At 32.5% G+C, this 26,726-nt stretch overlaps 5 protein-coding genes across 5 annotated transcripts; 1 reads left to right on the plus strand and 4 right to left on the minus strand.

Moving 5' to 3' along the window:
* Positions 1–1,001: 1,001 nt before the first annotated feature.
* LOAG_01154 (hypothetical protein) lies at positions 1,002–8,723 on the minus strand (the record flags this gene model as incomplete). The annotated part of the gene is made up of 21 exons (XM_020445661.1): positions 1,002–1,187; positions 1,387–1,465; positions 1,616–1,739; positions 1,877–1,947; positions 2,149–2,305; positions 2,611–2,787; positions 2,947–3,138; positions 3,390–3,521; positions 3,825–3,938; positions 4,283–4,419; positions 4,565–4,646; positions 5,056–5,262; positions 5,407–5,688; positions 6,070–6,156; positions 6,286–6,403; positions 6,744–6,943; positions 7,292–7,376; positions 7,493–7,722; positions 7,866–7,963; positions 8,139–8,227; positions 8,595–8,723. 21 exons carry the CDS (start codon positions 8,721–8,723, stop codon positions 1,002–1,004), a joined length of 2,976 nt encoding a protein of 991 aa, XP_020303901.1.
* Positions 8,724–11,741: 3,018 nt separating this feature from the next.
* Positions 11,742–12,983, minus strand: LOAG_01155 (hypothetical protein; the record flags this gene model as incomplete). The annotated part of the gene is made up of 3 exons (XM_003136695.1): positions 11,742–11,777; positions 12,328–12,456; positions 12,837–12,983. The coding sequence occupies 3 exons, from the start codon at positions 12,981–12,983 to the stop codon at positions 11,742–11,744; spliced, it is 312 nt and encodes a 103-aa protein (XP_003136743.1).
* A 1,296-nt stretch (positions 12,984–14,279) lies between these two features.
* Positions 14,280–15,328, minus strand: LOAG_16436 (hypothetical protein; the record flags this gene model as incomplete). Its single annotated transcript, XM_020449089.1, has 3 exons — positions 14,280–14,451; positions 14,808–15,011; positions 15,165–15,328. 3 exons carry the CDS (start codon positions 15,326–15,328, stop codon positions 14,280–14,282), a joined length of 540 nt encoding a protein of 179 aa, XP_020307462.1.
* Positions 15,329–16,082: 754 nt separating this feature from the next.
* Positions 16,083–17,843, minus strand: LOAG_16437 (hypothetical protein; the record flags this gene model as incomplete). The annotated part of the gene is made up of 6 exons (XM_020449090.1): positions 16,083–16,231; positions 16,480–16,576; positions 16,804–16,947; positions 17,086–17,193; positions 17,408–17,604; positions 17,735–17,843. The coding sequence occupies 6 exons, from the start codon at positions 17,841–17,843 to the stop codon at positions 16,083–16,085; spliced, it is 804 nt and encodes a 267-aa protein (XP_020307463.1).
* Positions 17,844–20,721: 2,878 nt separating this feature from the next.
* Positions 20,722–26,453, plus strand: LOAG_01157 (calpain D). The gene is made up of 16 exons (XM_020445662.1): positions 20,722–20,924; positions 21,093–21,226; positions 21,454–21,566; positions 21,741–21,946; positions 22,341–22,458; positions 22,570–22,672; positions 22,920–23,095; positions 23,404–23,538; positions 23,655–23,820; positions 24,046–24,137; positions 24,329–24,475; positions 24,831–24,968; positions 25,237–25,333; positions 25,657–25,749; positions 25,887–25,976; positions 26,098–26,453. The coding sequence occupies exons 1-16, from the start codon at positions 20,783–20,785 to the stop codon at positions 26,302–26,304; spliced, it is 2,157 nt and encodes a 718-aa protein (XP_020303902.1). The 5' UTR covers positions 20,722–20,782; the 3' UTR covers positions 26,305–26,453.
* The last annotated feature ends 273 nt before the right edge of the window (positions 26,454–26,726 follow it).

The following is a 26,726-nucleotide window of genomic DNA, read 5'->3' on the forward strand; positions in this document are numbered from 1 at the left end:
TTAATTAAATTACCAAAAATGAGATTAAATGTCGAAATAAAAAGTTGTAATTATTATTGAAAATATAGTACTTTGATAGCTGAATAAAGTCATAAATAAGATTTCTTTGACCAAAAAAACCAAACATTAAATGAATATAGAGAATTTAGAAAATAAAAATCAGTAATAATTGACATCTCATATTATCAGCGATACTCAAAATGACTTTAAACTTTCTGAAAATCAATAAGTTCTATTCATTAAACATCAAATTTTACAAATAAAAGTTGGAAAAAATGCAAACGCAATTAAATAAGACTATAATTGGTCCACAATATCATTTAATTATAATAGGAATTTTAAGGAAAATAATTAAGCAAAATAAATGGAACAAATATGAAATATGAAATGAAAGGAAAGATCAAATCATTTCAGGTTGACGTAGTACCAATGCAAAAAACTATCTTTATGACAAGTAGGTCACTTTACTACAAAGTTGCAGTGTCCCATTGCAAATTGATATCGAAGCAACAGTACCTTACCTTTCTTCACTTGTAGTATTTCTTCTTGCAGTACAACCTAATGACAGGTGGTTTTGCTTAATTTTTTTGAACAAGAAGTGGTAGCAAATTTAAATTTATGTTAAGGTTTAGATAAGTTAGGAAATTTAATAAAAAAACCTATATGGCAATGGTTTAATTTTTTTCAGTTTTTCTTTTAATCTAAGAGTATTGAGCCAAAATATTTTCGTGCCATAAAAGTCCAATTATGAATGGATGATGTTTTGGATAAGGAGAGGAAAATTTATTTTATCTAATGAAAATGTGAACTAAAACTGAATTCTTAATAATAAAGCTTGAGGAGTAATTGGCCAAGTATAGGTAGCCAAAAAGTTATATCATGAAACCTCTATCATTGAGTGAATTTGCAAGTATTCTATTTCTTGTCTTTTATCATAAAGCTTTCAGCATTCTGAGTAATTTAATGCTTGTTTTAAGCAAACATAGTGATAAAAACAACTATCAACATATGCTATGACAATCATTTGACGGTAGAATTATCAGCGTTGCAACTGTCTCGTTCAAAGCCTGCTCACCGATCGGATAAGATTGCCGATCGATGGTAAAAAACCAGGAATATAGATGCATTCCTTTCAGCCACGGCTGTACAAAGCGACATTTCTCGTCACCATTCGTGGTTGACAGAATCTGTAATGATAAGAAATGATTTTGCTGGCAACAATTTTAAATGATAAAAGATCCTTATCTCTGTATTTTATGTCATCTTGTCTGATAAGAATTGAAGTTACAAACTTTGCCCAAAGTTGGCAAGAATGATATAAAGTGAAATAACTTCACATCAGTGATTAATTTTGTTCGAACCAATGCTTTTGAACAGCTAACTTACCTGTGTATAACAAGTGCCACCTGGTTCCATTGAACAAAGATAGCTCATTAGGCGAGTTCTTTCACCGGTAATGTTATACCTAAAAAAACAACAGATAATTCGGCTTTCAGGGTGTTTTAAAATAACAATTAACTTCAATCGTATCTGTTTACTTGCTTAACTTGAATGTTGTAATTTCATCACCATGTCGACCTTTTCAAACTTTATATGTAAAAACAAATCTGATCACCTATAACCGATACATTTTCCATCTTCAAGCCATTGAGCACCTGTCTTTATATAGGGAGTATTATCCGTCACCATAATTTGATGCGCATGCGATATATGTTTCACAAGTGGTTTTACACTTCGATCTACGACAAAAAAAATCATCTAAATTTCCTCTCATTTCTTCTCCTCAATCTGATAACAGTGATAAGATGAATTCATGATATCATATAATCTGAAAAGTAGTTACCTATTTTCAGGACCATCAAGATGAACAACTTACAGTTTATTTGCCCAGATGAACTGTTGCTTAGTGGGAATTGTGGGGATGACAAATCCGCTTGATTGAGACATCTGAACAGTGTTTGTACGATAAAACATACGAATTTCTACAGTTGCAACACGATCAAATTTGATTTTGATCGATTTTAGCACCGATAAAAAGCTATTTTGTTTTTTCTTTTTTTGTCCTATAGGCTTTCGTTTTAAATTTCAAATTTAGCTTGCTCTTTGATTAGAAGAAAATTAGCTGACTCATTTCAAATTCAAACTTACTTCTCCTCACACTCTTGCTGTGTTTTGAATATATTTCGACTCTTCCCGCATTCTGTATAATGAAAGCTTTTACAAGCATTTATCTCGGAATTATAATAATAACGATTGGACATCAATTCACACCAATATCCACGATCCAATGGCTCGGAACATTCGGCTGAAATCAATATCATGCATTTACTTTTACAAAACTTCCCCTTTGAGTCCTGAAAATATAACCGAGCAGTAATCCTATGCATGGAAAGTTCTCGGAATACTAGTCGAATGAAAAAGCTCCAGTTTCTTCTAAATTGATGAAGTGTCTCCAGAACGGATCGACGACACTTTGACTTATAAAATCTATATCAGAACTTTAGTAGTAAGTCAGTATGCAGAAGAAAATGCTCGATTGAGACATTGCAATTGATATTGAAATGTTAGAATCCAAACGAAATGATAATTTCAAAGAACTGAAAAACCAACTTTTTGTTCGCACTCCACAAATTTGTTGACATCTCTCAATTGTGTCAAATCGATTTCCATTGTCACCATTGCAGTCACCACATAAAAACTGCTCACAAGTACCTTTGGTCAAGTTATAGAACCACTGATTGCTTAACTGATTACAATTACTCCAATTTGGATAAGCAATACAACGCTCTGAAATTATCAAATTGAGACTCTAAATTTTCAAACAAAAAATCTTTCAATAATATTAAAAAATGTTTGTTGGAAAGTTTGATATTGATATACAGTACTTAAGGATAGAATTATCGATTTATTTTTAAATTTCCAAGCATAGCCTATTTAGAAAATGACCTTGTAAAGGACGTTTTAGGCCTTTACACAGAACATTGCATGAATATTCGGTAAGAAAACGATTTTGATTCCCGTTGCATCCGGTATAATTAAATGTGACACAGCGTAGTTGAATGTGATCGTAAGCCCATCGTTGAACACTTTTCTGATTACTACCTAAGCATTTCCCTTTCATAATCGGCTCGAAGTAAACTAAAAATAAAAATTAATGCAAATTCTATAAAACTTTTCGCATAGATCGTATGCAAGAAAACAATTTAATCACCGCTCACAGGTAAAAAATCTATCAAATAATTAATTAATTGATGGAAAATCTGTTGGAAAATCTATTACTTAATTAATTAATAGACCGTAAGTAATAGATATTTTTCAACAACAATCATACTGCTGAAACAGCTGAAAATAACAAATTAATTTCATTTCTGAACAATTTACAGATCAACCTTTAGTATGCGGAACGTTTTCAAAGACGAATCTTGTTGGAATATGTAGACAAACAGTTTTACAAGTAGACAGGTCGTAGAATCGATTTTCATTACCGGCACATCCGGAATACCAGAATCGCCCACAACATTCTGAAATTTATTTCAATAATGAACATATAAAAAATAGTTTAAAAGGCCAATAAAAAGGTAAGAAACTGATAGCTCATCAGTGGAAAATCGTAGTACCGCTATTTTTGACATTTCAAGGGATGCGTGCTGTATTGATTGATTGAGAAGTCCTGATGATCCGGATGAAAGGAAAAAAAGTTAGTTATAGTCAATGTATGCATTCGTTCGAATGATCAACGGATTCAAACTTAATGACTGTCAGAAAGATCAGATGGAAAATGAAGTTGGGCAAATTCGAGATTATCGATTTATATGTCTAAGTACCATTCTCGTGACTGTAATAGTAAAATATTCCAGGTGTTTCAGGTGTTTTCGCACATTTTCTTTCCTTAAATTGCTTGCCACCATCGAACGGTAAAAAGCAATTCGTTTCCAGAACTAAAATTTAAATAAATTACTTAATATTTTAAAATCAAATAAGCCTTTTGATGGCGGCACTAAAATGATTGCAATTAGTAATCACAGTTTCTTTCTGCATATGTTTAGCATTTTAAACAAGAGATTCGAAATTAAAGATCGATAAATCAGGCACTTTATTGGTGCTACTGTTATTGTGAACTGATAATCCGATAATAAGCATTTTGATGATGGCAATTCTTAACTTTAAAATTAATCAATGATTGAAATCAAATCGACGAAAATATGAACTATGCCTTATTGACAAGAGTAAATTGTGCAAACTATATTTAAAAAAATAGCAAAATGGACAATTTAGTACCTACGAGATAACCGACGAAATTGATGGCACGTTGTTTGACATTGATTTAGCGTAAGGAAACGATTTGAGTTACCGTCACATCCACTGTACACGAAAGGTTCACAACGTTGTGTCCCTCGATTGTAGTAATAAGCGGGATGCCTTAAATCTAGTCATTTACCATTATAAAAAGCTATAAGGAATCACCTCATTATTAACAATCATAAACAGAAATCAATATTTTATCCTTCATTATTTGTCCTTTCCAGTAAATTTTTTGTAAATTACAAAATAATATAAAACTAACATTTTCGAACAATTGCCTAATGCCAATGGCTCCAAGCAACGTGTTATCAGTGCCAAGGGTAACATTTGCCCTTTGACCTTATCTTCAAACAATAAGATTTGAAGTATTAATCTATGAATCCAAGTAATGAATTTAAAGAATTGTTTGAAATACTATAAGTTTACAAAACAATTGATACATAAAATATGAGAGAAGGGGAAATATCGCAGTTTCAAGCTTTTGCTACACTTTCATCATCATCACGTGACTCACGCATTACGTTGTTTCACGTCATTACGTTGCCATACTTGCATTGTTGCATAATCACGAATGGTTTACGTTTATAATTTCTCATAGTTTTCCTTATTTGTTGTCGGATTTATTCAATAGTCGTCTGAGAAACATTTAATGTCATCCATTCTCCGCTGATATATAGCCAAGTTAGAATATTTTCCATTGTTAGAACTAATATATTAATAGCTGAGCGATTAATGATTAAGATAAGAACAGACCTGAACCTGAACCAGGCCATCTTATTGCACATCGCTTCTGGCAGTTTGTAATATTTTCAAAATTATTGCCGTTATCCGAGGTACATTCACTATTCCAGAACATTCGGCATTTGTTACTTTTTATATCATAATAGTACCGGGGTAACCAGTTTGTGATGTTACATTTATCTGCTAATTTCGGATCGAATTCACTATATTTTGATGTTTCTATAATGCTTATTGCCATTATCAGATCCTCTCTAAACAAATATTCTTTATTTTCTCTCCCAAAAATAAATCATTTTATCGGCTCCTATAAATTAATATCTCCGTGCAGATAATTGAATCAATTTCTTAATTAATATTTTTTACTTGATAAAACAGGCATGAACTGATCGAAGTGATAAGTCTTATCATTATCCTCTTCTTCCTTGGCTGATCTCGGGAAAACTTTTTGCAGAGAACGGCGAAATTCAGCTTTTAATATATGAAAATCAAAACTGCTGGCGTTATCATTTTCCGGTGCTTCCTTAACGTATGAGTGAGTCACATGTATTCCGGAAGGATTGCTACCAGGAGTTGCACGTATTCCGAAAGAATTACCAGCAGGAATCACATGTATCCCGGAATGATTACTAGAAGGAGTTGAATTAGCTGAAATTTGGTGAGTAAAGATTTTCACAAAGTATTGTTATAATTCATTTCATCCGGAATGCGGATGTTCTATTGAAAGTCAATACGAGTTAACAGAAGATGGGCAGAAAATAGATTTGCAATCTGATTAAAAGTATTGAATGCTGAATCCTTAATGAAATCCTTTACTATATCGAATAACGATCCGTTATTTGAATCAGTTACGGGATGACATTTAAGATCGATGATGTGTCAATTCTTATTCTAAAATATCAACACTATGCTAAATATAGTTTCAAAATCGCTTTTGGTGGAAAAAAAGAAAAAAAACTTTCAAATGCATAAGTATTGGAAGTTCGAGTAATTATAGTTAATTAATACGATTTATTTTCAAAACGGTACCATGAAGTGAAGTATAACTGCAGTTTATGTTTGATATTTCCAATTTAGCTGCTTTAACAGGCTTAATGTAAGCATCGATTAAAAGACCTGAAAAATTCATTTTCAAAAAATGATAATAATTAAAACCAACCTGAAACTTTACATCGTTTGATTTAACTTATTTCGAGAATATTTCAGATTTTCAGACTTCAAGAAAACAGATATTTGTAAAATGACCATCAAAAATCTTTCGCATCTGTATCGATTTTGACCGCATGGAACTATACGGTTGTGAAAACATTGCTGAAATTTGCCCGATATGACGTATATCATTTCGTTGTGATGGTTTTCCAGTCTAAAAATAGACAAGATATGATATCATTGATCAGAAGAAAGACGAATTATACGGTTTTCAAGAACGAAAAATTAAGCAATCGATTGAAAGTCGAATTTTTCGCTGAAGATTTCTTCTGGCTGAAAATTATTAAAATACGCCGAAAAATCTACGAAGCGCAAAAAGCACACTTTCTGATGAGGTCCCAATCGCCAGAAAAAGGTTTAAAACTCTGATCGTCAAACTCACTCATTTGTGATAAGCTATTAATTGTTTTATTTTAATCAAAAATTTTGTCAATAAATTAAAAGAATGACTGCTAATTAAGAACAGTTATAAACGATGGATTTCACAAATATACCATTTGGTCGGATTGCTCGCATAGTCTTTTACAAATCCCGCGATGGTAAAACATATTGGTAACTTTTCGACGTTTCGGGCATGAAGTATCGTACCAAAACATTTCACATGTTGAGCTTGTTTGATTATAAAAAAATCGTGGACGCCAATCAAAAGTCTTACAACCATAGCGTAGATTCGTGTCAAATTTTAGAAAGCACGCTGTAAATACATACTTACTTATGAGTTATTGATTGGGTTAATCATGAGAAATACCGGGAAAGACAGAGGAAATCACAATTAACATTCATTTAGCTTTCCTTGGTGGTCCTTTTTGTGGAATGCTTAATCCCAATCCGTATTTCTTTAGAGCATAGCAGAGTGTGACATCAAATTAATATCTTAATTAAATCGTTTGTGTATAAAATCGGTTAACGATACAGCTGATAGGAAACATTACAAAAGGATGGAAAACTTCCGTTTTCAGGTCTTGTAAATGAACTTTAAGCGTGTTTCCGAGGATAAAATTAGAATAAACGGATGACAATGAAAACAGATAGCAATATTTACAATTAGCCGTTTTCTTTGAGGTTGAATTTTTTGCCTTAGCCTTTGATATGCGATCGTTTTTCCTTACACACAGTAATTCACAAGCCTGGAAGCATTTTTTGTTGGAAAAGGTCAATCTTTCTAATTTAACAATTATGAATGTGACGATTTCAGAAATGTTTCATTTTTGGATAGCACATAATTTTCAGAGTTTGAAGAGACCTGCTCGTTAGCAAATATATTCCGATTCCTTCCGGATCCTTTACAACCACCATACCAAAAGCGTCGACATCGATTTTCGTCAATATCATAAAAATAACGTAGCTCCCAAGCTGGTGCACTCGACGTAGTCTGACGACACAATTTCCGGTATTGCGGATCAAATCGTTGGTGACAAATGGCTAAAATATATCCGGATACTGCTATTTGCAATATTTGTATACTACTTGCACCTAAACTGATCAAACATGAAATGTAACTTTATGACGTTTATTATCATATTAAATATATTTTCTAATTATTAAATTGTAAATAATTATTTACATTTATTGATTTTTCAAGCTGTAATTAAAAGAAATTAAAAGGAAGAAATGACTGGAGAAGTCTTGTTTCACACGAAATTTTCGTTTTCTACCACATTTTGCTTGACATTGTCGCCGATTCACGAAACGATTTTCATTCCCATTGCAACCACTAGAATTGTTCAAAACTTAATTTTAGCAATTAGTGTAAATGGTCAAGTTACCCGATAAATTCAAAGATACCCATCAGTTGTGCAACTTATGATATAGAAAGAAGCTTGTGGACATTGTTAACTGTGGCGCAAAATGAAGTCCATCAATATGAGCAAATTACAGGGAAAATATACCTGTACATAAATTTTCGACATTTATGATCACGATTACTATAATAAAAGGATGGAATTCTTTGTGAACAGTTGCCACGTTGGAGGGGTTGCTGCAATATCGTTCTAAAAGTTTTAGCAATAACTGTAGGAAGAAATTAAAATCGAAATGAGGAAAGTTCATGAGGTCATTTCCTCTTCATAAGGTCATTTAAATAGCCTAATATTCATTTCAATTAGTACAATTCCAAAAGTTTTATAGCATTGAAACGTAAAAAAATAAATGTTTTGAGATTAATTCATTCATCCTTCTTGATTACCTTTGAGTATAACTCGTTTTCCGGAATACAAAGAAATAGTATGCTCTATTTCGGCAACCGGAATCGAGTTGTGAACAACAGTGGATAATAAAAATTATTTACTCTTAGTTAAAAATGACTAATGATTAATATTAAACTGAGAAATTCAATTCCGTTTTACCTGACATGGATGATTGTTGCTATTTGATAATGTAACTACTAATTTAGCTATAGCACCACCCGTGGATATTGCTGCTTTATTAGATGCTGGAAAAAATACAAGCAACAGAAGCGCATATGTCGTATCCATTTATTTTAAAACACTGAAATTGATTTATTTCATACTATATATTATACATAAAACTGAAGCATTGATTCCCAAGAAACCTGGATTTCCTTCTTGCAAGTTTAATTTTATATTCAACTTCTTAATTCTTTCGACAAATTGACACGTGGCAAAATTCACAATGAAATATACAGCGGATTAAAATATAGCACTCAATTAGATATAACATTGATCTTCTGCGCAAATTTAAACGACATTATTTCTGTCATAATATTTTGCGAATTCATAGTATTTGAATGTTTGCGATCAAATTTACTGAAATTACTGAATTTGATTCATGCTGATTTTGATAAACTCCTTCTATCCTGATTTTGAATATTGGAAATCGAAATTACTGAAAGATCAGTGAATATTTTCACTGTAACTTTTGGGTATTCATTATGTAAACTTAAATTGTAATTTTAATCTACTGTCAATGATCGAAATTTGATAGTATTTGAGCGATGAAATTGCTATAATTCAAGTGAATACTGTAGCTGAATTCCATGAAGAAGTTCACTTTAAACAATTTTGCTTTAAATTATTGGAAAATATTGTCACACAGGAATGACATTTTATTTGCAAAATTAATCGGTCTATAAAGACATATTTATGATTTCTCATTAATTTAAATAAATTAGTAAACATCCATAAGAGAAATTTAAGAGGGAATTTTTAAGCAAATTTTAAGGCTTTCTGACAGTTACCAAAAATGTTTTCAATAGTTTTCTTTTAGAAAAGAATTTTTTTATAAATTATTTTGAACAAAGTTCTGTTCTTACAGAATTTTTTCAATTTGAAATTCTGTTTTTACGTTTCAGGAAATTTCTGAAGTGAGAAATTTGTAACTTGAAAGTTCTTTTTCTGGAAAATTAGCATTTGATTCATTTTTCGTAATCACTAACTAATTTCTTGTTTCATCCTTCTCCAGTTAGAGCAACCTTGAAAACATTTACATTTGACCGAGTAACAAGAACAAAATGGAGAAAAGGATTTGAGGTTGTTTGAACCTGGTAACTAATAATCCAAGATATGATAGACTAAAACACATGGAATAGTTTCAAATAGTTCAACGGATTTTCACTGAACTATTTTTTCAATTACAATATGTTTTTTCAAAAATATATATGAGAATCCTTAGATTGAGTTCAATGTAAGAATCGAATTTGAAAACAGATGTCCGATGATTGACGACAAACACAAAGTATGACAACTAATAAATTGTCACATTTAATACTTTGATGATTTCAAAATCAGAATATCATAAAAAAGATTGTAAACTTTGGTAGAATATAGTGAAGTACACATGTTTGATTCTATTTATAGAACGAAATATTGATGACCACATTGTTTGACAGACCAAAATATTATCAAAGATGAATGGTTTATTCGAAAAAAATTTCGATTGCAAAAAAATAAAATCGATTTCTTCATCCATCTCTCTTGACAGTCAAAAATAAAAAAAAAAAGAAAAAACAGAAATGAATCATAGCAGTGAGTAAACATTAAACTTTTTGAATAAGAGAGAAGTACACAATGAATTTATTGTAGGGCCAAGGAATCATTCCTACTCATATTTTCGAGTAATTAATTAAGAGATGTGATAACATAGGCTTGTATTCATAACATAGTGGACATACTTATACATCTCAATTATGCCAGATTAATGAGAGACTATATGATTTCAGTTATTATTTGTAAAATAAGATTAAATTAGACGGATGTAAGAGATGAATGTTTATTGAACCATTAAATTAAAGTAATTTCTAAATTGTCCCAAACTTATATCGAACGAAACCAAAACAAACAAAAGGAAAATTTTTAGGAGTTTTTAAGTCCCGAAAAATAAACAATTACAATTATTTGTGAGTAATTCGAAATCTCTTTTTCATATCAAAGTAGCTCGTTTTTCAAACATAAAAAATGATCATTAAATTATGCCATAAAACGAACAATGAACAGAGAGGAAAAAATTGTTTTAAAAAAATTTGTTTGAATTTGGAAATCACAAGTCCTTGAAGATTTTGTATTACTAAAAATGAATTTGATTGGAAGTACTGTTTTTTTATGGCACATGAAATTGTTTTGTCATTAAAATTAGAAATACTTTACTTATTATCAACTTATGCTTAATGTCGTCTTCGAGATATCTCAAAGGAAGAGTAGTGCAGCTTTTTGTTACAGTTACAATGCATTCTTTTATATCGTTGAAATATTTTCTTAACTTAAAGTCGAAAACTGATGGTGAATTTATTTCCGGCACAAAAATAAATTTTTAAAAATAAATTTTAAAAGTTATTTTTCTTTTTTCTTAAAAACTAAGCAATAATAACAATAGAAGGATAGCTGTGTTATTATTTCAAAACAAATAGTTGATGGTAAAGAATTACATTCCTTTCGTAGTGCAACAATAAATCGTGCACACATTCATCCTCCATACAAAATATACTCATTTCTTAATTACTTAATGAGAGAAGAAGTTAAGGTTTGGCCAATTATTTCATTAAAAAATGTCAAAAATTCCTCGAAATTTATTAAATATGAAACTTCAAGCAACTAAATGAGGACTTTTTTAGGATTAAAATGATTGATTGCTACATCACAATTATTACTTTTTTCATTACTTCGATATGAGTACAATTCAGATTCCAAAAACTCGAAATAATCGAAAATAATTTAAAAGTATTTTTCATAAAAGAATGCTATTATTAAACTGACTTTTCAATTTTGATAGAGAAAAATACAATTTTGAAATGAGAAATTTAAAAGAAATTAATAAATAAAAAGTTTCGATAAAATTGAACCAATGATAACAATATTTCGGTGTTCTTTTGCAAAGTGGGAAGAATTTACAAATAAAATTTGATTTTAAAAAGGCATCTTTGTAAGAGATATGATGTGGACAAATATATGCCCATGAAAATGTCAAAATATTCATCTCAGAATTCCCGAAAACCAAGAAGTATCATTAGAGCATGACTTTTGAGTTTATTTTAATTCCTTTTAAAATTGTAATTCAATTCTTTCTGAAATAATAACCTGTAATTCTTTTCTTTAGACTCTGCGATCAATTATTCCCAATCAGAGTTACTAAATGCGATGAGTATAGGTAAGAAAAGGGTTTCAATTGCTGGAACTTAAAAGACTCCTTAAGTAAAAGCACTGACACTTTCCATTCCGTAAGAAAACTTTCAAAATTAAGCAATGCATTTTAAACTAATATTTATTAATTTTCATATCGCCCGAAAAATTTTAAAATTTTATAAACAAAAAGATCTCGATAAGACCTATTATTTAATTAATAAAACTTAAAGAAAATTAATGTAGAAACTTAACGAAAAAAAAGAAACATAATTGAATTTATATCAGAATGATTTTAAAACGTAATAGAAGGACGGGAAGAATGAGGAAGACCGGAAACTTGAAATTCATATATAATGCCGGAGAAATCTCCGTAACGATTAGTAACTTTACCACAGAACGGAAATTTTCGAAAGCAAAGGCAGAAATAAGCATAAAAATTTTCTAACAAACATTGCATTCAATGCTGCGAAATGCACTAAAACCGGAAAGAGCACACTTAGCTTACTCGGTCGATCGGAAAAACAAAACAGGTCGACGAGAGATTAGCAGAAATATGTGGAAGGGATATTATTCGACCAGCCGAATATTTGTAATTTAATGCCGAATTAAAAAGTGAAGAATTTTGAGGAAGATGCTGAAAAAGTAAGAGAATGTTTTTGGAGGATGAAAAGGTGATAAATAAAAGTGCAAAAAGATCAGTTATCCCAACAACAGATTTGATATATCATAAAACCTATTACAAGTCTGATAGATTAATGATCTTTTTCCTCTTCTCATTTCTCTTCATACTTGGTTAATTAAAAGCTTCCATAAATTAGGTAAGTAAAGAAATCACACATTCGAATTTCATGAAATTAGACAGGAAAGATTTAAATACACTAATTTCATAAAATATGATTACAAACATTTCGTATACGTTATTTAAATTTTTAACTAAAGTATATGAATCAAGTATTTCTTGTTAAGGATTAGTCAAATTAACCCGATGAATGAAGCATTCCTCGAGAATCACACGTGATAGATGGTAAGAGACACTTCTGGAAGAGAAGAGATCCGAGAATCACTTCGTAATGTAACATATTTCATTGCTGTAGCAATAAAGTAGGAAGTGATTCTCGAGAAACCCAAATGTTCCTCGACATAAGGATAAAACATTTTCATTCTCTAATATTACTATAGTTTGCACTCTCAATTTTTGTAATCATTTGCAACAGGCGCTATTAACTGCTGCAACTCGTCAGATGCATCAGAACAACATGTTTTGCTTGTTACGTGCTATTAATATAAGAATAGAAGAGTTGTACTGAAATGATGAAAATGATGTAAATCTATTTAAACCTGAACTGTAACCAGACTACTTACTGTCATAATGACCGAAATTAATCTCAGTGATTATTTGTATGCCTGAATGCATCTGTCTAAACCTATTCATTGGCTAGTTGTTTTCAATCCCATATCAAAGATTAGTGAAATGCGCCTAGATACTCTGTGATAATGCAAAACGTAATCAGTAATCATTTTATCTTCCTTCATATATCATTTAATTTCAGTTATGAAGCAAATACATGCAAATATCATTTAATTTCAATTAATCAGCAAACGAATGCAATGAATATTGTTACTAGAGGCTGTTCTACGACTTACTTATCAAAGGTAATATATGCTTAATATAATTAACAAATGGTATTTACTTAGCATTAAATACCTAAAATTTAGTTTTTTTCCTTTTGTTTTGACGAAAATAGTATGGATAGAATAAGAGGTGAACTTTTTCGGTAATTTTTAAGTGAAATTCAAAGAGGATAAGTAAAGAATGCAGTTGAAAACAATTGAAATAGCCTACTTATCATACAACCATTCTTTTTTTGCAAGTTAAAAATTAATACCCGAATAATATAATATAATATCAAGAAAAGTAAGTTTTGCTCAGTTTGACAAAAGCAAAATTTCTCCCATTATCGCAACAAAAAAAAAAAAAGAAAAAAATATTTCATATCGAAATTTAAGGAATGGTAACAAGGTGACCCACGAATTCATCAGCCAATATTTCAACTTTTCTTCCTCGAAATGAATCAGTCGAAAAAAAAGAAGGAGAAGTAGGATAATCAGAAAATGGGATTGATTAGGGTGAGATATCAAATGAAATAGTGATTGTCTCGAGCAACACTTCCCAGAAGTCTGCTCGTTAACCAATATGTGCAAATTTTCCAAAATCATATATTTCGTTAAACTAAATTATCTATTTTCTTCAACATATCCAAATGGCAAAGGAATTTTTCCACGACGACCCAAAATATCATCAAAAAATGTCACATGAAGGAGAAGGGAATGGTCTTGTTATTCATTTGGATTAACGGGAGGCAATTCAAACATAAGTGATGATAAAATTAAATCCCATAAAAGTTATACGTGAATGAAATCATGTTTTACTTCCTCTGTCCTGAACTCTTTCAGTATTCAATGATAGCCACTGGGTCCATCGCCAGATCCATCATTACGAAAGTTTGGCGTTCCATTAAGCAATGCTGCAGCCGTGATGTACTGTTGCAAGTTTACAGGCGGAGCGTTAGATGATTGCACTATTCCGTCACCAAACGACGCTCCTTCGCCGTTAATTGTTGGTGCAAATCTGAGAGTCAAAAAAAAAAAATTTCTCAAAGAATTGGAAAATTCAGGGAGGGATGAATTTAATCTGTTATCTTTCGCGAAGGTAATTTATTGATTGCTAATCTCCTTTTTTCCCGCTTTCCTTCCCCTCTGAGGGAACGACCTAAGAGATTCATATGGAGCAAGGGAACTAAAATTTGACAAAAATAGGTTTAGTCGGTGAGCAAATAGATTAGTTACATCTAGGCCTGACAGTCCCTCTCTCTTTAACGAGCAAGAAACTGACTGCAGGATTTCACTTTTTCCCAAAATAATACCTTGAAGAGTCATATAAGACAATCAAGCCTGTAAAATAGTGCTAAGAAAAAAAAAGCTTACCCAGCCATTACTTGATTGTAGTATTCTCTGGCCAAAGCGTTGGAAGAATTGTCGAAGACACCGAACATCGGTGAACTAATTGCTGGATTCCACATGTACTGCATAGTGAACGGATCCATAAGCGGCGCACCAAATCCATAATGCTGAGAATATTGCGCAGCAGCAGCTGCTGTCGTTGCTGTAGCTGCTTGGCTACCAGGAATGCTACATTATTGAGGATTTATTTAATCATTTTGTATAGCTCCAAAAATCTCCCGCAGTGGGCAGGGTTTTAATTCTCAATACTTACTTTAAATAATGGGAGCAACTTCTTCGGCTAATAGTTTTCAGCTTTAATTGTATGTTAGTACAACTTACCTCACGGATGCTCGGTTCATTCGTTTACCATAGTAATCAGTAACTTCAAAAGCATCCATATCGAATCCCAATGATGCAAGCGCCTGACGTGTATTTACCGTATATGCATTATACGGATAATGTTGCGCGTTGCGGTATGGAAAGTTTATGCCCGTTCTGTTCATTAAAAGGAATGATTAATTTATCTGGCGTAAAATGAGTGGGAATTTTTGCATTTTCATGTTTTTTTCCCACTCTTCCTTCACAATCGATGGATAATGTCCCATTGATTAATGTGCGAATTTTTGTGAAGGAAAATTAATTTGTATAACTTGTAGGTGGAGAGGAAATGTCAAATTGAAAAATAGGCTTATTCCAAAAAGTGTCACCAAAAACAAAGCAAATTTTTCACTTAAATTATCTAAAAATAGTTTCTTGTCAACACTAAAACACTAAAAGCAATCTCAACGACCCTTTTCCAAAATGTTACCAATCTCACTTTCTCATTTTCTCCTATCAAAAGAAAAAGATATCGGAAAAGTTCAGCTTGAATTTTAAACAATGGAAAAGGATTTGATTAAATTATGCCTATTAATTTAAATCCAATTTGAGAATGTAAATAATAAAAAATTGCAATAGCCCTACCTGGGATCATAGAATGTGGCACGTCTGTCCTGAAATATGATCAGTTTTAATTGATATTTGTTTAAAGATTTACAACATTAAAATAAACGATTAACTGGGGAAAGTATTAATTTTAAGAGAATGACTAGGTGTAACTATATATAAAGTTTTTTTCTAAAAGAGATAAAACCATTTCACTTGGCGTGAAACTTTTTTTGTAGTTTAGAAAAGTATCACGACGGTTTTTTTGACACCTTACTAATGTCTTGCACATCCACTTAGCCACTGAAGTGATTATTTGATTAAGCATCAGTCTTATGAAGGATCAACAATAAAAACGATTTTTGGTTTGTCAACCTCAATGCTGCCGCCATTTGCAAACATCGGGAAATTGTTCACTTTACGGATTACATTTTCTGTCCTAATATGACCGAAATTGAACGGTGCTTGTAGCGGACGATTACCTGAATTTAAGGCTGTGGCCTTACTTAATAGCTATTTCCGTGTAGTTAAAAATTTGAAAATGAAATAAAGTAATGCAGTACGATTACAAGTTAGACTCTTTCTACAACCTTATCATATTTGCAGTTAGTGTTGTTCGTATTGACTTAAAGTAAAGTTAGTTAAAATAAATTTGTTCTTCTACGTTGGCTTAAAGTGATCTACGGTATGCATAAAATTAATGAGCAATCAATAATGCAAAAACAATTACGAAGTGCTATTCGCGACGCAATAGTTGGTCGATAAGTCCCATTGATGATCGATAATTCCATTAGCTGTTTACGTTTCAACTCATCCTCACCTTCTGGCTAAAAAAAATATGAAAAGTTGAGGTATATTTTGTGTTGCTCCCAGAAATTTCAATAATTGTCATGTTCTTGAGCGCATCGATAAGAAAAATCTTGTAGATGCAATCATTTTAAAAGCATGTCTCAATTGAATTCTAACAAATAACTCGATTATCTGGAAGCTACCCGTTTGCCGGGTAAATTTAGAAACAAACATATTTGGCATTAAAGGAGGAGAAGTAACCTACTGGAGGAATGAGCATGTGACGGATACATTCAACAGCTCGTTTCATCTTTTCCTTTGCTACTTCTTCGAAATCTTCACATTGGACTAACACATGCAACTCTTCCTTTAAGTGATCGTTGTGGATATTTTGACGATGTGAGCCACCCTCAAATTACTTTTACTTCATTCTCACTTTTCAAATGTTACTGTATTTTTTCGATTTTGGTTCAATGTTTGTATTTTGAAGAACTTGAAAGGACAACTTACTGAGTTTATAGAAAATTGACATAAAGAAAAAATTAACCTCGCGAGTTGATCCACGTCCACGAATCATGATACGGCAGCCAGATTCTTCTTCAAGCTGTTTTGCAGTCATCCCACGTGGACCAAGAATACGTCCAACAAAATTATACTGCGAAGATAAAACAATTAGATAGTTTGGTAGTAGATAATTAGATAGTATCTCAGATTCAAAATTTTAGAATTTCAATGATTTAGGAATTCACATTTTGCATGTTCAGAAGTCAAAAATTACTATCTTAAGTTTCGTTTTTTGTTAAAATATACACTACATTTTATATCTCAATACGATGTTACTCTTTCATAGATACTGAAAGAAAACTAACATTGGGATATTCATTTACTGGGACGAATATTTTCTCTTGCAGAAAAACCTTCTCCCCCCTTGTTGTGGTTGATAACTTAACCATGGTAGCTTCCTGATCTGTTCCTGGTGCTGGTGTTTCTGGTATTGGTGATGGTTCCGTTCCGTCGTCGTCAACTTCTACCACTTGTCCCACAATCTCACGAATTTTGGCGATCTCTGTACTATTGAATTTTCAGAATGTAATGATTAACCGATAATTAGATCTGAATGTAAATTCAAATGAATTACAGCAACCTTTCGGCCAAAAAGCTTGATACCATTCATCTGCAATGGTGAAATGATGTACCTTCATTGACGAGACGAACGGCATGCCTAAGATGGAAGGTGTTTGGCAATGTTCTCAAGTCTTCCATTTCCTCAACAAGTCGTGCCAAATATTTTGCATTTGCCTGCATATTTCAGAAAGAATCACTCAAGACAACCAATTCAGCTTTTAAAATAATTTTAATCGCAGTTTAAATTTCTCTTTGTTTTATTTCATCTATTAGGAGGAAAGCCATTTCTCCAAGTTTCCAGCAATCTTCAGAGCGAATTTTCTGTGTGAAAGATTAAAAGTTTGTGCGTAGTCAATAAAGAGATGATAAAAGCTGGTTTTAATTAATTTTAATTACGGAATACACGAACTAAGATTGGCCAAATCACAACTAACTTCCCGAAGAAATTACGCAAGTCGCAACTAACTTCCCGAGCAAATACATTTGAGAACCGGGAAAAGATGAAATTTTGATAGCCGCTTATTGATACTACCAACATCTTTTAGATCCTTGTTGAAACGTTGCTTTCCACCGTCACCAATTTCAGCACCGGCACTTGCAATCGTTGATTGTTCCATGTGTTCGGCACCATCTTTGCCATCACCAGTAACTGAATCCATTGTTTCCAGATTGTTTGAATTAATTGATTCCGTTGTTAATGATTCCGTTGTTGTTCCAGTGTTCGAATCTTCAGTAGCTGAAGATAAATCAATTTTTCCATAAAAGGCATTCCAAACATGCAGAAGCTAATCAGTGGAAATAAATTTCTTTCTTCTTGGAGATGTAAAATGCTAATGACAAAATGCCGAATAATGTTGTCGAAACTCAAAAATTAACTGGTAGTTGTATTTTCATCAAAACATCACACTTATGCCTATCATTATTGTTATTATTAGGAGAGATTCGGTCAGAGTACCTTCTGATTCCTTGAAATCCAAGTTCGGAACAGCTTCAACGTTTTTTCCGAGTCACTCTAAAATATGGAATAATCATTTCTCTGAAAATTCATTTATTTATTTTTCATCTATGCAAAAGGTCTACTATTGTGTCACATTTTCCAGAGGGCCGAAAAGTCACTAATAAGGACATATCCTCTCTCATGCCATTTATTGTTTGTAGAAAGTTTCGAAAAATTGCTCAGCAAAACTAACCATTCTGATCCTTTTGTTGTCAGCAATATAATTGTTGTAAGATACCGAACGACAAATATTCTAAACATTTAATGAAGTTTTGCTTGGTTCTGCCATTTCAATCTCATTTTAAATATAAAAATTTAGATTGGGTGATTACTTGAACCAGCATAATACCTTTCGTCAAGCTCACAATCATAACTAAGTGGAAAACTCTTTGTTTTACCTTTCGAAAGACCCAAACAAACAAACAAACTGACCGGTCAAATATATTAAAACTTTATTAGAAACTAACCCATTGGAACTAGTCAAGATGTTTGTTTAATATAAAAAATTTTGACAATTTTTTTCGGGTAGGCGTTGATGCTTCTAGGATGATTTTGGCTTCTACGGGAATCATGTGAAATTGCAGTATGGCTTACTTAAAATTCCTTTTCAATTTAAATTTAAATTCTAAACACATCAATACATTTGCCAAATTATTGCAGTTTTTCGAACTTTCCTATTATTCGACTTCGAAATTCCAAATTTCACTCATAACTTTGGCAAGAAACTATAAGACTGAGTTGAAGTGTTGATAAAATGGTGAAGCATCCCCAGTAAAATTTTTTGAAATCTCCGCTAATAGATTCTCGGCAAATACCAAACATTAGGGAAGTGTCAACACCTGTTAGAATCCCGAATCCTTTGTCCCGAATTGAAACATATAATTTACCTCGAGAGACTAGTGATCGAGACAACCGGCTACCAAGCAAGAGGAAAGTGAATTGTTTCGGAGAGAACTGTTTTCATGCTATTTGTAAGGTCTTTTCTAATTCATGCAAATTTTTGCCTTACTTTATATCATATACCTTCATAATTCCATCCTGAAAATACACACAATTTCAGCGACTGATGCCATATGTAAATTTCTGGTTTTTCAGAAGCACTCTCTCCTCTTTTCATCACATCATCTTAAGAGTCTCCAAAAAAAAAAGTGTGGATGAGAAATATGCAAATTTTCGCTAATTAACGATTAAGATGGTATAAGATATGACAAAAAAGAAGTAGGACCCTACAAAAACGAAAGAGAAGTTAACGTGGTGGTTTATCGAGATGACATGAACCTGAGACTTCTGGATATTTTTTTTACGAGCAAGAAATTGAATGGCTTAGTATGAAAGTAGAGTTGGCGTACCTTCCTGACTTTTATCAAATTATCAAATTTCTTCGTGCTTATCATCTCTGATCGATGGGGCCTTATATTTGACTTTGCTTACCAAAGCCATACATTCATTTCATTATCGACTTCATTACCTTGTGGTAAAATGAATCAGATCGTTATGATATCTCATTATTCAACATGCAGCACCCATTCTTTCAATCTTTTTCTTCTTTCCAGCATTTCATCTTTTCATCCCGGTAGTTATCGAGCACTACAACATCCCACTGGTGTATGCATCTATCTGGTAGTTTCGGTTGTGACTTCTTGTTGCCAGCTTTATTAGTCGAACCATTCCGTTCCGCTTTGTCCTTCCAATCTTACCTGAAACGGAGGTTGGTACAATGTGTTGCGGAATGCGTCCATTCAATGAAGTGTTATGGTTCGAATGATTTTTGAATGCTTATGAGCGGACCTGAGGACATGCAAACGTCAATTTGAGAATTCTAAGTCCCATCCTCTCCGTTAAGTGTCTTCCATTTCCGTTTTATATTATCAGTGATTTACATGTTTTCCGTTTGTACATCTACAAATGTTTTATTGCCCATTCGCTCCACCACGTGACACTTACGTGACTCAGAGGCTATCACATAGCGTCCTTTTGAAATAAGGGAGAGAGAGAAAGGTTAATACATATCTTGCTGGTACATTGTAGAGGAAAAGTTTCCCACTGGAAAAAAAAAAATTATTGCAGGCGATGTATTGAATGACGGTATATATAGATATATAGACGTAGTGTGGCAGAGAAAATGTATGGTGCTTGGTCGTGTAAATATTGTACTCTTCTCAATGACCATGCATCTCTTTTTTGTGTTTCCTGTGGATCACAGAATCCAGTTCCATCGAGCAGTTCCATTTTGCGTCCTCAACGTGGACAGATTAAATGGCCAAGTGAGTTTTTCCATTATTCTTCCGGATGGATTCATAGAAGTGTAACGGAATTCAGTAATTATTAAATTCCATTCTGCGTTCACTTCGAAACTTCGGAATAATTGACATATAATTGACGGAATAATTGGCGAATAAATAATTGACATTAATTTCAGATTTTAATTTCAGGAATCTCATTAACCGGTGCTTTGAGTGCAATTGATTCAGCGTTAAGTGATATTAAAACATTGCCTGCTATCTTCGGCTTATCACGATCTTTATCTTCTCGTAATCTTACGTCATGTCCTCCATCACCAACACAGGTAGAAGTGCAGCATTTGATTTCAACAAGAAATTTGAGATTTTTTAGGTAGTTTTCGCAGCTATTTGCGCAAATATCATATTACCATAAAGGCCAGCATACTGAAGATCGAAACAATCAGTATTGATGATTCCATAAAGTCTTGTAGATAATTGCGACTAATTGTTGGCAATTGCACCAAAAAGTATTTCTCAGTTTCAACGGATTTATTCATTGTTAATAATTCAGCTGCAACCTTCGATGGTGCCATGTCAAGCCATCTCAACATCATCATTTCAATTGCTGCAGAATGATGAGAAAGAAGCTGTATCCGAGTTTGACCGGATTGTTAGATTCTGCAAGTACCTCATTTTCATAATCTGTTTCCAAATTATGTAAGTCCATGAAAGGCTTGCTGTGGTATTATGTTGAAAGCCGACAACATAGCATCTTTTCTTTCTTTTTTTTTTTTGGTATAATCAACAACTAATGACTTTTTTTCATCAACAAAATAATTTCAAAATCATGTTTTGCAGAGAAAATAACATGCCATTTATTGACGACAGTTTCCCTCATTCGAAAAAATCCATTGGTAATTTTATTATTGATGGAAGATTAGATGGTAAAAAATTGAATGCGAGTGATTTTATCTGGCTCCGACCACAAGATATATACACGAAGGATGGCAAACGTTACAGATGGTCTGTGTTTTTAGATCCTAAGCCATCGGATATCGAACAAGGTTTTTCTTTTTTTGGATTTGCGGTTTCTGACATTTAATCATATGTTCTTCGAAATTAGTTTACGTTCTTGCACGATATATTATATATATAAACTAATTAAACTAATTAATTCCAACATTAATTACATAAACATAAACTAGTTACATAAACTTCACACAAACTAATTACATAAACTTCACATAAACTAATTTTGGTTCTTCTGCCAATATTTTTTTCCCTTGTTGAAATTTTGCAATGTTTAATTTATGTTAAGTGTAATTTGTATTTTGTTTTTAAAGTCTCCTTTTATTTTTGGAGTTTTCTGAGGTTTTTCAGGTCTCATTTCTCAAAATATTTCTATAAAACAAATCAAAATTATTAATAAATTTCTGAACGCTTTGTTTTCGTTTGCAGGTTGCTTGGGTAATTGCTGGTTTTTATCAGCTCTGGCGGTTATCGCTGAAAGACCAGATATTCTAGATCAAATTTTTCTTACAAAAATTTATAATCCATGGGGAGTCTATCAAATTCGGTAAATCATATCTTTCCTTTTTTGTTGACATATTTCACTACTTATAGCATTTTCTATTTAAAATTCCAACACTTCGAATTCAGTAGTTAAATTTTGAATATTAAATTCCAGTCTCTGTGTTGACGGCCACTGGCAGGTAGTCCTAGTTGATGATTTTCTTCCGTGCCATTCTCAAACTCATGGACTTGCTTTTGCTGTTGGACGACGCAATCAGGTTTTTTCTGAATTAGATCGTTCAGTTTTTTGTACGAAAATTAAGATTCTTATTTTACTATTTTCTAGAAGGAATTGAAATTAAAGTGCAGACTTAAATTTAATAAGTGTTTAAGTATCGAGGAATTGAAATGAAATATGTCAATCAGGGTGAACTTTAGATAACTAAACCTTTTTAATTTGATGCGAGTAGTGTGATGATATTATAGACTGAAACTGAAAAATATGTTTGTATCTTTCTTTTACAGCTTTGGGTCCCCTTAATCGAGAAAGCACTCGCAAAAATACTTGGCTGTTATGCAAAGTTACCTGCTGGACGTACACTGGAAGGTCTTGCAATACTTACTGGTGCACCATGTACATTTCTCGATCTTGAAAACTGTGCGGACTATGATCTTACTTGGGCCCATCTTCTCAGCATGAGGTAATTAAATGTTTAACAGACATAGATTAACATCATTTTGTTAAACAGTGTACTAGAAAATGTATAGAATAGCATTTTAACCGATATTATGTCTGAAGGTCCTGAAATTTGCATAGCTCAGCGAGTGAAAAGGAAGGATGAGATAATATAAGAATGATGATCGAGATGTGTAAAATTCTCTGTAACCAATAAAGCATCACCACTAAGATCCGATGCCAACATTCAAAGTATTAGTGAATGCTTTTCGTAATTAGATTTTGCTAACTTTTTTTTACTTTTTTTCGCAACATTGACACAGCTATTTTCAGGGAAGCAGGTTTCATTATGGGTTGCAGCTGTGGTAGCGGAAAGCGTTATGTGGATGAAGTCGAATTTAAACGTGTAGGCTTGCAAATACGACATGCATATTCTTTGTTGGATGTTAAGGAATATAACAATCAAAGGCATGTCCTTTATGTTGCCTTTTCCGGAAATTGGGATTTTGAATAAGACAACAAGCTGCACAAATATGCTATAAAAATTCGTATATATAGGTTACATAGATTCGTATATATTTTAGGGTTGTTCGCTTACGAAATCCATGGGGTTCATTTACCTGGAATGGGCCTTGGTGTGATACTTGGTCAGGTTGGGACGAATCAAGCCGTCGGATATTGTTACCAGATGGTCCGGAAGCAGGAGCATTCTGGATGCCTTTCGTAGATTTCATGCAACGATTTGATTCTGTTAGTGTTAAAGGCAGCCTTTAAGTCCAAAACCATCTAGATATGAATATTTTATCTCTTGGCTGTCATTATCCGATCTGATAATACATTGGTATCGTTCTAAAATGTTCACTGTGGAAGTGAATCAGTATATTTCAGTGTACGTACGAAAGTACTATTTTAAAAAAAAAAAACGAAGTACTATTTTAGCATTATGTGTACGTACGAAACGAAGTGCCATTTTAGGTCGAAGTGGCTAAGGTACGGTCAGCACAAGGTTGGAAAGAACTTCGGGTTGACTGTTCGATACCACAATTCTGGGGTAAAGAAAACATTTTGTAAGTAACTTGATCTCTGGTATTTCTTTTCGTCTTTAGGTTCTTTTTTGTTTCCTCGACTTCATTTCCTAGAGTCATAATCAAATCGGTTTATATTTCTGTGTAGTTCCTCATTATTAAGATACAAGAGAGTTGCGCTTTTGTTCTTTCGGATTCAGATATTTCTAATTAAACGTTTCCAAACTTTGTAGAGGTTTCCAACTTCAAATCGAGGAACCCACGGAATTGGCCATAACTGTTTATCAGAAGGGATCTCGTAATCGATGTGATAGTGATATAATGGTGTTGCTTCATAAAAATAGTCCTTCCAATACGCAAATAGGTGAACTTATCGTAAGGTAAATTTTACAGAATTTTCCTTTCTAATTCATTTTTGATGGTGGGGAACTATCGAAAGTTAATTCATGTATTTTTTGCGCAGTTTCTTAATCTTTCTCCTAATTTTTTTTTCTTTCTAAACTTTCCATTTATGTAAAATGATGTTAGGAATCGATGCAGATCGAATCAGTGGGTGTGAAAAAATTTATGCACTGACATTTTTTCTTCTGGGAGTGGGTACATGTCTGGCAAACATTTACACTACACAAGTACTAACGTTGTTTAATGCTGGATGACCATCATCATGTCGTAAGCATTTGATTCAATTTTAAACGGTTTGTTATTTTGAAAAACTTTGTTGTATTTTCTTTACAGGTCATTCCGCCGCAGTATAGCATTCGCAAGTACTAAGGATGTTTTTTTAAATGGTCCAGCTTTGTACACTGTACTTGCTATATCCTTCAGTAACATGTCGGATCCAGTTTCAATTGAAACTGTTGTTGCTCTTCATAGGTACTTTAAAAAAATTCAGAAGAAATTTAAATCCTTGCAAAGTTATTCTACATCTTAGCGACTGCTGAAAAAGACTGAAAAAAAACTGGTTGTATAGTAAATGAACTTACGTTGTAGACAGTAATAAAAAAAAGGCTAAAAGATATAATAAATCCAAAGAATGCTCCGTATTAATGAATTTAATCATCAGATATATTTTGTAAATTATGTCATGCACATTTAAATGCTACATTCAATAGGGCACAATTTTTCAAGGTCATGTTTTCAGTGCAAAAATGGTAATGATGGAAGCTTACTGGTTTTCATCATCAGTTATTGCACATTCGATGATTGAAATGTGTTTAAAAGAGGGCCAGAAAGCGCCGGTAAGTTATGTAAAGCACTGTTTTCCAATAAATTGTTTATTTTTTCTTATTTGTGCGTATCTTTTCATATATTTTTTGTTTTGCAGCTTATAAGTTATTAACGAAAAGAAGTGTCATGAAAGTTTTTTTTCTTAAAGCAATGACTTATGGATAATTATTTATGCGAGTTTTTATTATCGTGTCACTATCTTATCCTAAGCCACTTTATTCTCCACTTTAGTCCATATCAAATGAAATAAATTCATGACTTTTCACTATTCCTTTTTTACTGTGGATAACTTACTTATTGCTACATCTAAAAATTTTAAATGAATAGCCTTCAGTGCTTAGATGGTACAATCACTCGTTACGTATCAAAGGACTTTGGCGGACATATATTGATGGTCGAAAATCATCATCACCGTCATTTTTTACATGTAACACTTATTTATTAGAGTCATAATTCGAAATTTTCGTTTCAGATATTTCGCCCATTTAAATTCACTTATGATTTATAAGTATTTAACTCAGTTATTTTGAATACAATACAACTTGTTGAATACAACTTGTTCAGGTTTATTGTGATTGCTCGCAGTCAGCTAATGTACTGTCTACACGTGCGAGTCTTACTTCATTAGATGTAATACCGCCAATGCATCGTCAGGTTCACTTTCTCGTAATCCTTCTGTTTCTCCTGAATTTCAATTTTTATTTGAACTAAATTTCAAAATGTTCATTTCTTATAAGAACATAGAAATGGCAGAAACTGAAGAAAAATATTTCAGATTTTGATGCTTCTCACACATTTTGAAACGACCCAAATGTATACGATTCATCACAATTTAAAGCAGCGTCTCGCACTGTCTCGTGGTTTGCATGATTGGTTATCACTTGCACCCAGTGAGCTGTCACTGCCCATATCTACGGAGCACATTCCAATTATTCAAGATTCCTGCATGAATTCACTTCATAAACCTCGTCGGATCGGGTGATCATTTTCTCACTTCTCAACCTTATTTTTCACTTTTCAGCTTTACTTTTTTGATAAAGTCCTAACTTACTGAGCTTTAATCTTAGGTTTCCTTCCTCTTGTAAGGAGCCTTTTGTTTGTGTGAAGGTGTTCAGTTTTATGCTTACGAAATTTAGTCTTATAGAACACTTGAGAGAATTACTTTATTGGATATGAAGTTTCCGTCCAAAGACTAAATTCTCCCCCGAGATTTCCATACTCTGTTATCTGTTAATTTTTTTTAGTATTCTTTGAATCGCTTCTATTTAAAAATATTCACTATAATTTCTCCCTTAACGATACATTTCTATGTCCAGTTTGACTTCTCTGCTCCACCGTTGTCTCTAGTCATCTTTATGTTACTGAGATAAAGCCTATTCTGTTGAAATAAATCTCATGTATAAA

Source organism: Loa loa (assembly GCF_000183805.2).
Source record: "Loa loa unplaced genomic scaffold supercont3.3, whole genome shotgun sequence".
In the NCBI taxonomy this organism is placed as follows: domain Eukaryota; kingdom Metazoa; phylum Nematoda; class Chromadorea; order Rhabditida; family Onchocercidae; genus Loa; species Loa loa.